A 17,659-nucleotide genomic window follows, 5' to 3' on the forward strand; every position below is an offset into this window, starting at 1 on the left:
CAGGTTTGATAATTTGCTGATCCCTGATATAGAAGATCTGATTCAAACCACTTATTTTAGGAACTTCAATATAGAGCACAAAGCAGAAGCCATGAGTAAATGTTGAATGCTTTGTGAATGAATGAATTCATGAATGAATAGAGAAAATAAAACCTTTATGTCTGCTGTCCAAATTGAGGCAAATTCCAAGAAGGCAATCTATGGATTAAGTCTTATTAATGACGAGGCTTATAATTAAACGAATAAAACAAAAGAAAATGTAACAGATATAGTACAGAGAAAGTGAATTTCCAACCAAAAATGCCTAACAAAAAAAAATCTATAGTGACTTGTTACAGGACTTCAAATCTCTCCAATTAGATTGTAAACTCCACAGGATAACAAATATGTCTTTATATTATCATGACAGTGTAGTCCCTAGGATATAGCACATGGTCAGTGAACCTTTTCCGACATATGCTTTATAGCAAAATGCTTTTGTTAGTTCCCAGAAAGTTATGGCTCTAATTCTAATGCAGCAATTTAAGGTCTTCCCTTAAAGTTAAAATGCTCTGCTGTTCTGTATCAGTCATAGTGACTAAAAAGATGAATTTAGTGTGAACTAGAACTTGACCTGTTCTTCAAATAGCATGAATTGAAACAGGTTTACATTTCACTGTAAAACTTTGACCTGGGTAAAGCAAAACACGTGCATACATCAGGTTTGGGTATAAAATCAGAGTTAATTATTTTCCAAATAAAGAACTGTTTAACTTTATAATCTTAATTATAAATAGATTACAGGCTCCAATCATTTTATCACTGGAAAGAAGTATACTTGGTTGTTTGTGATTTAAAATATCAAAATTGACCAAAATGCTAGTTTCAATGTATCTATATATTAATTTTTCTTCAAAGCCTGGGTAGTTGAAAAATACTAGAAGAAATTAATCATTCATGACTATTTATGAATTTTTATCTATGGCTTCAAAAAATAAAAAATTAAAACAGCCCAAAATACAGTAACTCCACACAGTGGAAGATATGAACATTCATATAAATTATTATATAAATCATACTTTTTCATGATGTATGTAACAAATTGTAAACAATTAACTTACTTTGTGTAAGTAAATTTCTCTTTTTTAATACAATATTTTCACATTTCCAAACAAAATATTAAAGTTTAACAATGATAAAAATGTTATTTGCTTTTAGATCAGTTACTGGACATTGACAGACAAAAGCCACAAACAGTTATACACTCAAACAAGACACAGCCTTAACTTGCCATTGTTACAAGCACAATGTTAACATTATGTACAAATGTAAATAGTACAACATTTTCAATTAATTTGTGGCAAGCCAAAACGGTACTGGAGAAAAACACCTCCATTAGATTAGTGCTATGGTTCAAAATTCACTTATAAAAAATAAATACATGTAAAACTATTATATATATATATATATATATATATATATGTATATATTACAGTACTTGAATGAATTCTCTTTCAAACTATCAAATTTAATGACACAAGCCAAGATGGCCAATGGTCTGCTTTAAAAAAATATTGGAAGATAAAATGTGTGCATCACCATTTATAAAGAGAGAAAATTAAAGTAAAAGGGACAGAATAAAACAAAACAGAAGGATAAAAATGAGAGTGCTATCGTACCGATTTCCATGGTCCCCGATGCCATGATACATCATCAGGGCAAGCACGTATATGACACTGCACCACACTAGGTGGCTTGTTCAACATTTCACAGTTTTGCTCTTGTGACAGTTGGCCATTGGGAAACTGACATATTACAAATCTCGATTTTATTCCTCCTCCACATGTTTGTGTACACTAAAAATAAGAAGGAAGAGAAAAACTATGTGGCTTCAAAGAGAATATTATGTTGGTTGATTCAGTGATGAGTACATAATCAGAACTGCTAAAGCTTAAAGTTTATCCTTTCTTCATAACTCTTAATTTCTTCAAAAATCAAAGTTTCAGTTCCATCCTTTTATTTTAAAAGACAAAAGTTTGAAAATTAGTACTGTAATAGTTAATAACTACCTATTACCTGTATATGGTATCCTATCAAAAGATACATAGACATGTATCCATGAAGGGAAATCTAAATTTATAAAGATAGAAAGATGTTGAATATATCTATTACATGAGAACAGCAGGTGGCAAAGCAACATGTATAATTAATGAACCTATTTCTGAAACCCACACCGAACTAAAGTCTGGCAGGAAATGTACCAAATATTAAAAGTTCATATCTTTTCACAATTTTTCAAATTATTTGAATTTTCACAAGAATTAACTCACAACTGAAAAAGTTACTTTCATTTTGGAAAATTGTAAAAATATATTTTAAAGACATACTTTATATTTATTAGCACCTGATCAGAAGTGTATCTTTAAACAACGATTTCCAAATTCCCTATGGAGAGAAAACAGGTACTGAAAATCATTAAACAGGGGACTTCCCTGGTGGTGCAGTGGATAGGAACCTCCTGCCGATACAGGGGACAGGGGTTTGATCCCTGGTCCGGGAAGACTCCACATACCGCAGAGCAACTAAGCCTGTGCGACACAACTACTGAGCTCGCGCATTGCCAACTACTGAAGCCCATGCGCCTAGAGCCTGTGCTCTGCAACAAGAGAAGCCACTGCAATGAGAAGTCCGAGCACTGCAATAAAGAGGAATCCCAGTTTGCTGCAACTAAGGAAAGCCTGAGCGCAGCAACAGAGACCCAGTGCAATCAAAAATAAATTAATTTAAAAAAATCATTAAACACAAATATTTGACTAAATTAGGTGGCTTGTTTTATTTATCCAAAGCCAATGTAAGTCTTTCTTCTTTCTCATGCATAATACAGGTGGAATTAGTATTCATTACAACCATTTTAAAAATTATCCTCATATCCCAGTGCCTAAAAGAAGGTCAGGACATGAAGAAAGTGCTCAATAATTGATAGCTATTCATTTTAGATTCATCAAATGAATGGTTCCATAATAGGATATTAACATGGCCTACATATCACTCTATTTTTCTGTCTTTATATCAATTAATTTTCTAAGAAATTAAGACAATAATGTACTAGTTTTAGAGAGGTATTGCTGCTGCTGCTGCTAAGTCGCTTCAGTCGTGTCTGACTCTGTGTGACCCCATAGACAGCAGCCCACCAGGCTACCCCGTCCCTGGGATTCTCCAGGCAGGAACACTGGAGTGGGTTGCCATTTCCTTCTCCAATGCATGAAAAGTGAAAAGTCAAAGTGAAGTCGCTCAGTCGTGTCAGACTCTTAGCGATCCCATGGACTGCAGCCCACTAGGCTTCTCAGTCCATGGGATTTTCCAGGCAAGAGTACTGGAGTGGGTTGCCATTGTCTTCTCCGTAGAGAGGTATTAGGAAGTCACCTACTGGCTAGCACATAGCATTCTGTCAAAAATCTGGAGCATATATTTCCTAACATAAATGAGTGATTTATACCATGATACAATGTCTATTAAAAGATTATAGTTTTAGTGACTCAATTTTTAAAAAATCTGTCTAGTGTAGTGAAGTAAGATTATTCAACAGGAAGAGTATGAAGTGCTTAACTTTCGGTCTTAGGGGCTGTCATAATTTCCGCAAGTTTAGGAGACAGTAGGACTTACTTCTCCCCAGCTTCCATAGTTCCACTGTGGACAAGGTCCCGAATCACAGTGCTTTGACTCTGGGGGTTTGGACGCTGAATCACAGTAACTGGCACTTTGTCCATTTTCATCCTGGCAGACCACAACTCGACGTTGAACACCCCCAGCACAACTGCTAGAGCACTGGAAAGGATGGAACACAGGAACACACAGACTGAGACTCCATGTCACAAAAGTACATTATAAAACACCAAAATAAAAGAAAACCAGTTCTTTGACTCAACTTCAAGCTCGCCAAATTACCCTCCCTTTGGAATCATAATTTGAAGAAAGAATATCTGTCCAAAAAACCTGGGTATTACTAGGGGTTTCATTAAAATTTATTGATAGGAAGGTAAATCTTTAAAGTTTGCCATAAAAAATTCACCCTTGTCCTAGGCATTAAGTAAAAAGGAATTCAAGTTTTCAGGTCTCACTAAGAAGGGAAAAAAAAAAAAAAGATGATGTTAAGTTTCTCAGCTTTCACAGTGTTTTTCTTTACTTGCTATCGTTAATCTCATACAAAATACAAACCACAATTGTACCTTTTGTAAAAGTAATCATGGTTTTATACCAGCTTACTGCACTGTTATCATAGTAGTTTCTGGGTTTGATTTTTTTCTTCATAGACATTGGTAATCTTAACACTTAAAAGATTTCATTTTTACTATAATGGACTCTTAAGATTTTCTTCAAATGGATTCCTCTATAATCATAATACCACATTAGGGTATAATTCAATTAGAACTCAAGAGATTTGCAATCTGCATCAAAAATTGCTTAATCTTTTTAAGATTTAAACTACTGATCTTCAGAAATAATTAGCAGTAAAAGCATCTGATGTCATTATGTACATTTCTGTTAAAAGGCCATATAACATAACAAAATTACAGAATTAGTATAACTAATAAAGAGGGCTTACTGATCCCCATGGTCCTGTTCTCCACTGGTTTTCTCTGATTGATGGATGGATCCCCTGATTTTGATTATCTTCTGGTTTGTGAGTTAATGGAAAATTCCTGCCTGGAAAATGGCTTGGCTGCTCAGAGGAACTCGGAAAGTGGCTGTACGTGGGAGGGCAGGCTGCCAGATTACATTCTTGTTCTATCACAGGGCGGACTTCGGGGTCACAGTAATTCTCATTAACTGGCTGATGATAGTTGATGCATAAAACTTGGCGAGTCATTTTTCCACGGCCACAGGAAGCTGAACACTGATCACAAATTTAGCCAATACACTGCATTACCTCAAAGTTCAAATATTATATTTAAATTTCTCATTTCACTTTTTTTGCAAAAAAGTACTTACAGGTGACCAATTCCCTGTTTGCCACTCTCCACAAGGGCTAAAACAGACAGCTATTTCAGCTGGTCGGGGTAAGTGGGCACAAAATGATTCATCTGCTATTCCATCATGAGCATCACGACAACTTACATAGCGGGCTTGATTTCCTCTTCCACAAGACACAGAGCACTGAAAAATTGAATAATACCAAAGCATTATACAGGACACTCCTACATCCCTTACACTTGGCTGTTGTTCAAATTTCTAAACCTCAAGATTTTTGAAAAAACTGAATTTATAAATATTATCACCTGGAATCATTTCTGAGTCAAAGACAGGGCAGTGAATATTTCAATGAGTTTAAAAAATAAACTTCACAAATCAGATGCTTGTGATAATAAAACAAAACACTCAACTTTTCAGAATAGTGATTAGCTATTTGTCAAAATTAAAGAAAAGATTATAGATAAGAGAATCTTAAGATAACATTTAAGACAACTCTGAAAGACCTAGGTAATAGAGAAGATAGGATCTCATAATTAAAATATTCAGAGAATATATGAAACTTAAAAATATATCTTTCATATAAGACTAAGCAAGTATATATTCCAAATCTAATAAAAGTCTAATATCACATCTGCTTCTCATAACAACCTATGACATAAATATTATCCTTATTTGGTAGGATTAAAAAACAGATCTAGAAAACTTAAATTCTTGCCCACAGAAACAGAGCTCTTGAAAGACAGAACAGGATTTAGTCATTAAATTACCTAATTCCCATCACTTCATGGGAAATAGATGGGGAAACAGTGGAAACAGTGTCAGACTTTATTTTTTTGGGCTCCAAAATCACTACAGATGGTGACTGCAGCCATGAAATTAAAAGACGCTTACTCCTTGGAAGGAAAGTTATGACCAACCTAGATAGCATATTCAAAAGCAGAGACATTACTTTGCCAACAAAGGTTCGTCTAGTCAAGGCTATGGTTTTTCCTGTGGTCATGTATGGATGTGAGAGTGGGACTGTGAAGAAGGCTGAGCGCCAAAGAATTGATGCTTTTGAACTGAAGTGTTGGAGAAGACTCTTGAGAGTCCCTTGGACTGCAAGGAGATGCAACCAGTCCATTCTGAAGGAGATCAGCCCTGGGATTTCTTTGGAAGGAATGATGCTAAAGCTGAAACTCCAGCACTTTGGCCACCTCAAGCGATGAGTTGACTCATTGGAAAAGACTCTGATGCTGGGAGGGATTGGGGGCAGGAGGAGAAGGGGACCACAGAGGATGAGATGGCTGGATGGCATCACCGACTCAATGGACATGAGTCTGAGTGAACTCCTGGAGTTGGTGATGGACAGGGAGGCCTGGCGTGCTGCGATTCATGGGGTTGCAAAGAGTCGGACACAACTGAGCAACTGATCTGATCTGATCTGAAACCCTATGCTCTTCTAACATCATCTCCATCAAAATACCTGAGAATGAATGTATATATTAATTTGGCAAATCTGGAGCAACTGAAAGCCTCCATAGTAGAAATACTGTCTCTCTTAAAGAAATTCACTTACTGGGGTCCAAGAACCATATCGCCATTGTGTTATCTTTCTCATGGGAACAGCTGGCAAGGAAGTGGCCCCAATTTTAGGGATAACTGGACAAGGTATAACAATACAATCCTGTTTGAAAGAAAAATGGACCTCATGAAACATTAATGAATTAAACACTATGATTGATACTAAATCCTATACTTCATTTCTTCTTTCAAATATGTAAGTCAAGAACAGCTGCATAGTAAACTACAAATAAGCGATGTAAAGGTTTTTATTTTCCAAAAGTACAAAGTACTATCAAGGGCTAGAAGTGGATAGTATGACTCTGAAGGTTAAAGTTTGGATCATTCTGCCCAGTGATTTAAAAAGAAAAGAGTAATAGTCTTTGAAAAATATCACTAAGCTGAAACCTTCTGAATGAACACAGATCACTACCTTAAGCCACACTTGAGAAGTTCATTATACTCATAATAATGCATCATCCTTCTGTTGTTCAAAGGATGGAAACATAAGTTAAATGAATGATCCAATATAAGATAAAGAGTAAAAATAAATCCATCAATAAAGCTGGCAAAACCAAGAACAATAAACTCTCTGATGCCCACATACATTTTTAAGGCATATACGTTTAAGTGGAAAAATACATATGGAAATAATTTTAACACATCAATAATCTTCCTGTATCAAACATTTTGGTTTATAATCTATGGAGAGGTGTCGTTTACCTGCCTTTCACTTGGGCGACTAGCTCCATGGCACAGTCTGTCATCTAGCACTGCACTAAATAGCTCGTTGACACATTTCACAGCACGCATCTGGTACCCCTGTCCACACGTGGCTGTGCACTGGAAGAATATAAGCAGATACGAAACACCATTGCTCAGACATTACATAAACTTAATTTTCTTAACATGTACACAGTTAAGAATCTATTTTCAGTAGATATTTTTATTAGTCCTTTATTCCAGATTCTAGACTTAAAATGAGGAAATTTAATCAACATACATCTTTATTCAAATTTATACAGATACTAATAAAATAGGCAATGCCAAAGAATGCTCAAACTACCACACAATTGCACTCATCTCACATGCTAGTAAAGTAATGCTCAAAATTCTCCAAGCCAGGCTTCAGCAATACATGAACCGTGAACTTCCAGATGTTCAAGCTGGTTTTAGAAAAGGCAGAGGAACCAGAGATCAAATTGCCAACATCTGCTGGATCATCGAAAAAGCAAGAGAGTTCCAGAAAAACATCTATTTCTGCTTTATTAACTATGCCAAAGCCTTTGACTGTGTGGATCACAATAAACTATGGGAAATTCTGAAAGAGACAGGAATACCAGACCACCTGACCTGCTTCTTGAGAAATCTGTATGCAGGTCAGGAAGTAGTAACAGTTAGAACTGGACAACAAACTGGTTTCGAATAGGAAAAGGAGTACATCAAGGCTGTATATTGTCACCCTGCTTATTTAACTTCTATGCAGAGTACATCATGAGAAAAGCTGGACTGGAAGAAACACAAGCTGGAATCAAGATTGCTGGGAGAAATATCAATAACCTCAGATATGCAGACGACACCACCCTTATGGCAGAAAGTGAAGAGGAACTAAAAAGCCTCTTGATGAAAGTGAAAGAGGAGAGTGAAAAAGTTGGCTTAAAATTCAGCATTCAGAAAACTAAGATCATGGCATCTGGTCCCATCACTTCATGGCAAATAGATGCGGAAACAGTGGAAATAATGACAGACTTTATTTTGGGGGGCTCCAAAATCACTGTAGATGGTGACTGCAGCCATGAAATTAAAAGATGCTTACTCCTTAGAAGGAATGTTATGACCAACCTAGACAGCATATTAAAAAGCAGAGACATTGTTTTGCCAACAAAGGTCAGTCTAGTCAAAGCTATGGCTTTTCCAATAGTCATGTATGGATGTGAGAGTTGGACTATAAAGAAAGCTGAGCACAGAATTGATGCTTTTGAACTGTGGTGTTGGAGAAGACTCTTGAGAGTCCCTTGGACTGCAAGGAGATCCAACCAGTCCATCCTAAAGGAAATCAGTGTTCATTGGAAGGACTGATGCTGAAGCTGAAACTCTAATACTTCAGCCACCTGATGCGAAGAGCTGACTCATCTGAAAAGACCCTGATGCTGAGAAAGATTGAGGGCAGGAGGAAAAGGGAACGACAGAGGATGAGATGGTTGGATGGCATCACCAACTCAATGGACACGAGCTTGGATAAACTCCAGGAGTTGGTGATGGACAGGGAGGCCTGGTGTGCTGTGGTCCATGGGGTTGCAAAGTGTTGGATACGACTGAGCAACTGAACTGAACTGAACTGAAAATAGTGAAATTGAAATGGCAATTATTATTGTATCTTTAAAAAGTTGTCATGTAAAACTACCAATAGAAGCTTCATATTTTGGTGGCAGAGTCAATACAGTTTAGGCAAACTAAATACTTTTCAAAATTGACCTGGTGTATGCATGTCACAATATACTAAGTAAATTTTGAAGAGATAAAGAAAGAAAAGAACAGGAAAGAGTTAAAGGGCAGATGAGAGCAGTTTTCCTGGCAAGTGTGGCAATCTGCACAGAATACTAAGCTGCCCACAACTCATCCATCAGATTACCTCCTAGCCACCTGTTTGGCAAAACTTCCCAACAAGGCCTACTCTAAATACAGGAGAAAGAATAATTTAGGCACCAATCATGAAAATGAATAGTTTACATAAAGTTGATGAAAGCATACTGCTGCTACTGCTAAGTTGCTTCAGTTGTGTCCAACTATGCGCGACCCCATATACGGCAGCCCACTAAGCTCCCCTGTCCCTGGGATTCTCCAGGCAAGAATACTGGAGTGGGTTGCCATTTCCTTCTCCAATGCATGAAGGTGAAAAGTGAAAGTGAAGTAGCTCAGTCCTGTCCGACTCTGAGCGACCCCATGGACAGCAGCCTACTGGGCTCCTCCGTCCACGGGATTTTCCAGGCAAGAGTACTGGAGTGGGGTGCCATTGCCTTCTCCGGATGAAAGCATAAATTGTTTACTTTGGTACAGTTGATTAACAATGCTATGTTAATTTCTGGCGCATAGCAAAGTGAATCAGTTATTCATATATATATTCTTTTTCATATTCTTTTCTATTATGGTTTATGGAGGATACTGAATACAGAAATTTGTAGTATTGTAGCTAACAAAAGTGAGTTAAAAGTCAAAGCTAGAATATTTTCCACAGAAAAATTAGCAGTACTAAAAAAACTATACAGGTACAGTTTACATTTCAGAAATCTTTCTCCAAGAGCCAACCCAAAATTAGATGCAGCCACTAAAAGACTGAATATACTATAATTCTGTGCTATTCTGTAATGATGGATTGGAGCAGAAATCCATATACTGTCATATACTCACAGAACCCCAAGGTCCTACTTGCCAGGAAGTACACGCATGAAGCTCACAGGGTCTCTGAGACTCAGGCTTGGTGCTTGGGTCACAGAAGCCGTCACTCAAGTGATCTTCATTCAGTTGACACCACACCTGCCGCTGGTTTGTTCCTTTTCCACAGGTAACCAGACACTGGAAAAATCCAACTGACCATTACTTTCAGTATTAATCAACACAAATACCCCCAAAAATGCAATGATCAATTTGTATATTCAAATACAGTTAAAGACCATCCTTAAGGACATTTTCCCTCCATGCCTCAGAAAAACCAGAGATCTTCATGGGGTAAAATCAGCCACCCCAAATTTCTGCTGCCCAAATCCCAGCACAACATCTATTTGTTCCAGAAATAAAGGTACAAAACTGACCTGAGAACAAGTATGTATCTCAGCCTACTGTGCACACCATGAAAATGTACTTAGTCACTCAGTTGTGTCTGACTCTTTGTGACCCCGTGGACTGTAGCCTGCCAGGTTTCTCTGTCCATGGGGATTCTCTAGGCAAGCATAATGGAGTGGGTTACCATGCCCTTCTCCAGGGGATCTTCCCAACCCAGGGACTGAACCCAGGTCTCCCACATTGCAGGAGGATTCTTTACCATCTGAGCCACCAGGGAAGCCCCCAGGAAAGCCCACTATGAAAATGGTTATAGATTAAACACCAATTATGTCATTTTGGGCCAGATACTGTAAATAGCTTAAGGACCAGCCATTTTTAAATTTTACTACCTTGATAATACAGTTATTTACCAAATGATAAAGCAAATTGAAATATTTTTTTGGATTACATAGCCTTCCATTACAAAGATCTCCTCTACAATGTTATAATAATTCTAAGCCTCAAGTGTTTAATGTTACCTCACTCCACTCACTAGTGGCCCAACTGGGACAGGAAAATTCATTGCAATTCTCTACTGTCACTCGGGGAAGTTCCTGGCATTCTCTGTCAGCAAGACGGTGGCCAAAGTTATTTATACAGTAAGAGTCTCGAGACCTCTCCCCTCCTCCACAACTTCTGGAGCACTGATTAAAAAAAGAAAAGTGGTGAAAAATGGACACAAAATAAAAAGTTTAACAAAACGCTTCTCTGAAGTGACAAATATTTAATTAGAGGTAAAATAAAAGAGCAACTTTTCTTAAGCTATACTTTTTTCTTTGTACCTGAGACCATTCTAAATAATGCCACCTTGTTAAGACACAATCACCATGGCAGGGTTCTCGGGTTGGAGGCTTAAGTTGGTCACTGCAGTAGTGGTCAACTACTGGAACAGTCTGTCCGTTATGAATGGAATACTTCATACAATGGACGTCCAGTGACTTGTATCCTTGACCGCAAAGGGCTGAACATTCACTTTTGCCAATGATGTGCCACCTATAAAAATGATGTTATTATGCTTAGAAGGTATGCTGATGAACACAATTTAAAACATGGATTCAGAAAAATTCACACATATTATTCAATTTTAAAAATTATGTTAGAATTTATGGACAAGCCACAATAAAAATATTTGATATATCATGGATTTAGTGATGAAAACTTCTTAGAGATCATAGAGTCCAAACTTTCATCATATAGATGAGAAAATGAAGCTCAGTGGTGCCGTGCATTCAAATGGTATATATGCTTGGCTTCTGTCAGAAATTTTACTTTACTCTAAATAAAATTTAATATTTACTCCAAATCCATAAAAGCTGGAGGTAAGGAACCAGCACTACACCCAGGCATTTGGAGGAACCACAAGCCTCACCCTAGAGGAACCCCAGGGACATCTGGGTTCTCTTCCTAGGAATCCCAAGCCTCTCCCTAGACTTTTGAAAACAACTGGTTGAGATTAAGATTGAGATTAAGGTTACTAAGTAGCAGATTTGAAACTATAACCAAATATATCTGACCTATAATCAGGTGGTGTCTCCCTATGCAACATCTTTATTTGAGGATCAGAGAACATCGGGGAACATGACTACATCAAAAGCCTTTAAAAGTTGGTAAACTCGTCTTTATAAAGCATATCACATTTTCTCATTAACTCATATAATCTACTTTTAGACATGCTTTCAGAGAGAACATTTTTTTTCCACAAGTAAAATCTGCCAGTGTTAGCCAAATTATCCCAATTACACTCAAGCAATCTCTCAGACAGTATGAGCGCAGCAGTACAGCAAAGAAGAGAATTCATGGAGCTTCTTTCCATCTGAACAGCAGCTCAAGGATTTCGTTGCACTTCACTCTACTGCAAGGCAGCGGATGCAACTTGTACATGCCATTCTACCACGAGCCTTGCACCATATGTCTCCAAACACCACCACAAGTACATAAAAATTCTCATCCTTGCTGAGTAACGGAGATTCTGGCCATCTCTGAATGTTGACTGTCGCCTGCTAGATGGGGTTATTGCTCTTAGCATCACTGTAAGACCCACCACAAGAAAACAAATGACAAGAATTTTAGAAGAAAAAACTTGCCTACCATGATCTAGGATCTTATTACTTAACAGTGGACACAATGCTGATAAGATAGACAAATCAATCTATTGATTCTCTAATCCTCAAACTTTAAAAGTTTATTGGTACATGAGTTCAGTGGGAATTAGAGGATCATGCTTAAATATATTGTTTCAGAGCTTTAAACCATAGGTTTTCAGATTAAGAGTTTTCCTGTATTTACTTTACAGACAAATTTGTTTCCATTTCTTACACAAAATATTGAGGTCTCTATACTGAAATTCAGCAAATACTATGAATAAAAAACTCAAACCAATTGCTGAGTTTCACAATAAATTAGTGGGTCTAAAGTTTTTTTAAGGGAATGGGAAAGGACAGACATTAATTACATGTCCACCTTATACCAGGCAGTGCAGTAGATTCTTTACATCTTATCTCACTTATTGATTTTTATCTGGTTACATTATATGTTATTTCTTTTTTTCTTACCTTAGTTCACAGTCTGTATTGCACCTTTCAGTCACCAGCAATGGAAGTGGTATGTGGTCACAGCTTTGATCAGACACGACCATATGATCACTCTTACGTACACAAGTAATTTTTCTTCTATGAAGACCTTGGCCAAAATCAAATGAAAAATAAAAATTAAAGGAAAACTCACATAAGGAGATGTTCCATAATAATTTACTTCTGCTAAAAGCTTGAAGGATGCAGCTAAGAAAGCAAAAACAATTCCAACATAGCGTACAAATAGGCTAGCATATTAAACTAGTCAGGAATCACTTTCTACAATAAGCGAGCTGAATCCTGAAACACTGAGGAGTTTGCTGAGTAAGGAGACGTAAGGAAGGTGGGGCAAGTGTGTGAAATAAGAAGAAATTTATTACAGCTGGATGGAAGGGTTGCTAGTGGAGAACTGAGTGGGCAGGGTCCATGCTGATATGATATAGTATACTACTGCTCCCCATTATTTGCTTGCCTTTTCACTGCAACAAAATTATACATCTCTACTTGCTACAACATTTCTATAACTTCCCGGAGGAGGAGCAGACCTCCCTGCCCATTGACAGCAGGTTTGTGCCAACCACCTGAAAGGGAATATGACTATTCCAGTTCCAAGCAGAAGCTCTCAAAGTCTTTTCCTGCTTCTGCCAACTCTTATCTCTCTGTTTCTAAAACAGCCTTCTCCAGATGGGGCTGATCATTCAAGCCTGGAATCCTGAATGAAAAGGCAGCATGGTCAGACTTCAGTTGATAGTAATGGACCAACTGGAATAAACATGCCACATGAATGCAGGATGGTAATAATAGGGGAACTGGGGAGGGGTTGTAGAAGAAAAGAGAATATAAGACTTTCTTGTAGTTTTTGCTCAACTTTCTATACACCTAGTGTGAAAGTGAAAGTCACTTAGTGGTGTCTGACTATTTGTGACCCCATGGACCACAGCCTGCCAGGCTCCTCTGTCCATGGAATTCTCCAGGCAAGAATACTGGAGTGGGTAGCTGTTCCCTTCTCTAGGGGACTTTCCCAACCCAGGGATTGAACCCAAGCCTAAAACCCCTCTAAAAAAATAAAGTCTATTAATTTGTTTGAGAATGACATGGATGCAAATAACAAGCTGAAGAAGAGTCAGAACCAATTAGCAGCTACCACACAGTATGAGCGAGAAATAAATGTTTGTTGTTCTAAGTCATTGAGATTTAGCAGTTGTTTATATGGTGCATAACCACAATGAAGGAAACTTAGAGAAGTCAGAGAGGCCAGAGTAGACTGAACTTTGCACTTTCCACAATGAAGAGATAGGAAAAAGCTCAAGCTGTCAGTGGCATGATCAAATTTCTGTTTTCTCCAAGTTCAACTGTAATCTTCCAGTTGGCGAAACATGAACATGCATGTTTATCTCTGCATGCATACCATCTGAAATAACTATAAAGAATTTTGAAAAGGCAAAAACCTGAAAGAACAAAAAGAATAAAAGAGGGAACAGTAGGCAGGAAAAGGAAATTTTAAATATGAAAAGAAGATGGAAATTACTATTTTAACAGAGCCAAGGAAGCTGAAACCTGAGCCTGTGGAGGAAGAAAGTAAGAAACAAACCATTCATGCCACAGAATCCAAGCAAAGCCCAGGAATCAAAAACACCAGGTTCCCCTGAAGAGGTGAATGTGTGAGGCATAGGCCTGAAAAAATGGAGATGTGATTGAAAAGTATTCATGAAGAACAGTCAGACTTCCACCTAAGAGTCAACAGTAGCACTATCTAATAAAAACAATGTGAACCACATGTGATTTCACATGGTCTTGTAGTGACATGAAAAAGTAAAAAGATACAAATACCCAAATAGGATCATTTCCACATGAGGTCAACAGAAACACTATTGATGATATATTTCACATTCTTTTTTCATCCTAAGCCTTCAGAATTCATTGTGCATTTCACACGTACCATATTTCAATGGGCTAGGCACATGTGGCTAGTAACTACCATACCGGATACTGGATAGCATAGCTCCAGAGCACACGAACTTGCGGGCACAGACACAGCAGCTGAGGGAAGCTGGGGAAGCGCTGTACTGAAAAGAGAGGGACTCAGTAAAAGTCTCCATACTGATATGATGAGATTCAGGCCCACTGGGCTCACCCTCCATTTCCCTCTGGCTCCAAGCCAATTTTTACAGTTTCTCCAGTCCCCTCACTGGCCATCAGAAGATGGGAGAATTCCTTTCTTGGAAAACTCTTTAGCTCAAGAAGAAAGATTAAGTGACAGCAACATTTGAGCCTTTCCCCCAAAGACACAGTAAAGAACCATAAGAAGACTTATTTAATCCACACAGGACTTTCAATTAGCATTTTAGTCTTAAATATGAATAAACATCAAAGGATCAGTAGGCAATATAGGAAAGACAACTCACACAAAAGAGACCTAAATAAACAGAAACAGAATTAAAAGGAAATAAATATGTCAGGGAGAAGAAGAAAGTTCCAAGACTATAATTAATACTCTCACTGACACAGGTATTGCATCCATGAAACAAAAGCAAGCTGTTGATAAGAAACACTAAGGAAAAAATATACATTTGGAGAGGAAATTACGAGATAAGAGATCAGACCAGGAGGCTGTATATCCAGACAATATAAATTTTACAAAGATAGAAGAGAAAATTTAATGTGGAGAAATTATCAAAGATATCATACATAAAACTTCTCAGATCAAAGAATCTGTGTTTCCAGTTTGGAAGGCATCCTAATTACCAGGGAAATAGATGAAAGGAAAAGCCAACCCAACACACAGTGTCCTGACATTTCTCACTCCCGGAATTTAGGAGGGGAGACACAAAATTTCTATACCAGGAAGTATCATATCCAAGCACTGGAAATTGGAAAACAAGATTTTCAGCATTCTAAAGGAAAATAATCTATCTCAGAATTTTATATGAGCCAAGCTATCAATCAAGGGTGAGAACAAAATAATGCCATTTTCAGACAGGAAAGGTCTCTAAAAACTGCCTTGCTTTCTCAGGAAATGTCCGACAGCTATGTTATCCTCAGTGGAGGAAATAAAAAGAGGAATTCACAGAATTTGGGACACAGGGAATCCAAACACAGAAGAAAGTTAAAGAGACCTCACAGGATGATAAAGAAGGGAAAGCACACGATGACAGCCAGGTAACAGGCCTGAAAAGCAACATGGCCAAGTGAGAGCAAGAGAGGAGAGGGCCAAAGGAGCAACATATAAGAAAAAGGAAAGGAAAGCTGAAACCAATACACTGAATATAGAGCTCCAAAATATTAACACAAAATTTATAGCATTCACAAAATGTTTGGAGCCTGATCATTTTCAGTGCACAGGGAAACAAGTAAACAAAACTAAAGAAACTTCACTTTAGAGAAACCCAAAAGTTACACACATACAAAAGGAACTATAATCATAGTATATACTTTGTGGCAATTGAATTAATGGCTCCTTTCCTTCTGTAGGAAAGAGATCTTTCCTGGTTCAGACTCTCAAACTATCTCAAGATGCCTTCTGCAGCCTTTCATTTTGCATCTTGCTATGTGTTTATTTGGTGTGTCCCCCATATTTTAGAATGTTCCTTCATTCAACTATTTATTTAGATTTCTTCTAGCTCCCCATATGTACTGCCACAGACCAGTTTTACCCAGTTATGTTGGAATACTGGTCCCAGATGCCCAAACCACTTCTCTATGCTCTTCTATAAGCACAACCAGGTTCTTTTTGTCGACATGAATTCCTCTGTCTTGTGTGTTACCAAAGCTTTATTCCTACTTGCAGTGTTTGTACCAGTCAGCCTGGCATCATCTGCTTCAGTCTCCCTCCCCGGAGACACTGTTCAAACAGGAATGCCTGTTTCCACACCAGCATCCGGGCACTGCTGTTCTAGTACCACAGGACCAAGTCTGTGCCTTTTTCTGGGATGGGATACCACCATTCCTTTGGTACCTTGAGGTCAGTTTGTTAACATGCCCTTCAAGTTCCCATCTTCTGTGATTACTGCCTCTGGCCACCTACCTTCTTCAGCTCATTTCTGTACTGTTCGGAGCTGCTTCTCCTCTGACTCACTGCTCTCCTAATTTCCAGACCTTGTCTCTAGTGCCCCTGGGAACTACTTTTCCACTCTACACCTATTTCTATCTTCCCATTTCACCTCAAACTGCTCATTCCATCTCTCCTGGGGTCTTCTCGATGCATACTTGTGGCATGGCTTTTACCATTTAAAATTAAGAAAATTTACTCATTCTTGTGTTTCATCCACTAGACTTTAAAACTTGAATGCAAAATCAGGGTCCTAATAATCCAAAACAATAGTCTGTCGATAAACATTTACTGATTCAAATAAAGGTAGCATCACACAACCAGGTATTCATAATTATAGACTGCCCAAAGATACCAGTCTCTTCACTTGCTTTTCTACTATAACGTCACGGCTTTTTCATCTCCCCCTGCGCTCCTTTCAGTTATTCATCCATCAGTACAAACACATTTCCCTGTGGTCAGAGAAGGGAAATAAGAGGATGGGAGAATGTTGACCCCACAACACTAAAAGAAGATGGGTGTCTGGGAAAGTGGATGGAAGAAAAAGGACAAGAAGGTGAGCATTTCACTAGAAAACAGTGTCACGGTAAGTGAACCTTTCTGTAACTGCGAGAAAGAGATTAAGGACATGGTAGGAAAGGAGCTGTGATGCAAAACGTTGAAAAGGGCTGAGATAAGGGAGGCTGTTAAGCATAAGAAGCCCAGAATGAGTGCGGAGAAAAGCAGACAG

At 38.0% G+C, this 17,659-nt stretch overlaps 1 protein-coding gene across 3 annotated transcripts in view; it reads right to left on the bottom strand.

Moving 5' to 3' along the window:
* The window catches only part of ADAMTS20 (ADAM metallopeptidase with thrombospondin type 1 motif 20), a 217,418-nt gene that overhangs the window by 95,555 nt on the left and 104,204 nt on the right, over positions 1-17,659 (bottom strand). For 2 of the 3 annotated variants that reach the window (XM_027542620.1, XM_027542622.1), the window contains 10 exons: positions 12,864-12,990; positions 11,094-11,304; positions 10,791-10,955; positions 9,901-10,065; positions 7,216-7,335; positions 6,509-6,616; positions 4,969-5,133; positions 4,583-4,873; positions 3,643-3,804; positions 1,659-1,835 (listed from right to left, as the gene is read on the bottom strand). In XM_027542620.1, coding sequence (XP_027398421.1) covers positions 1,659-1,835; positions 3,643-3,804; positions 4,583-4,873; positions 4,969-5,133; positions 6,509-6,616; positions 7,216-7,335; positions 9,901-10,065; positions 10,791-10,955; positions 11,094-11,304; positions 12,864-12,990 — 1,691 coding nt within the window. The remainder of the gene's footprint in view (positions 1-1,658; positions 1,836-3,642; positions 3,805-4,582; positions 4,874-4,968; positions 5,134-6,508; positions 6,617-7,215; positions 7,336-9,900; positions 10,066-10,790; positions 10,956-11,093; positions 11,305-12,863; positions 12,991-17,659) is intronic. The other variant, XM_027542621.1, reaches the window with a different exon arrangement.

The sequence above is a fragment of the Bos indicus x Bos taurus genome, chromosome 5 (assembly GCF_003369695.1).
Source record: "Bos indicus x Bos taurus breed Angus x Brahman F1 hybrid chromosome 5, Bos_hybrid_MaternalHap_v2.0, whole genome shotgun sequence".
Lineage (NCBI taxonomy): Eukaryota > Metazoa > Chordata > Mammalia > Artiodactyla > Bovidae > Bos > Bos indicus x Bos taurus.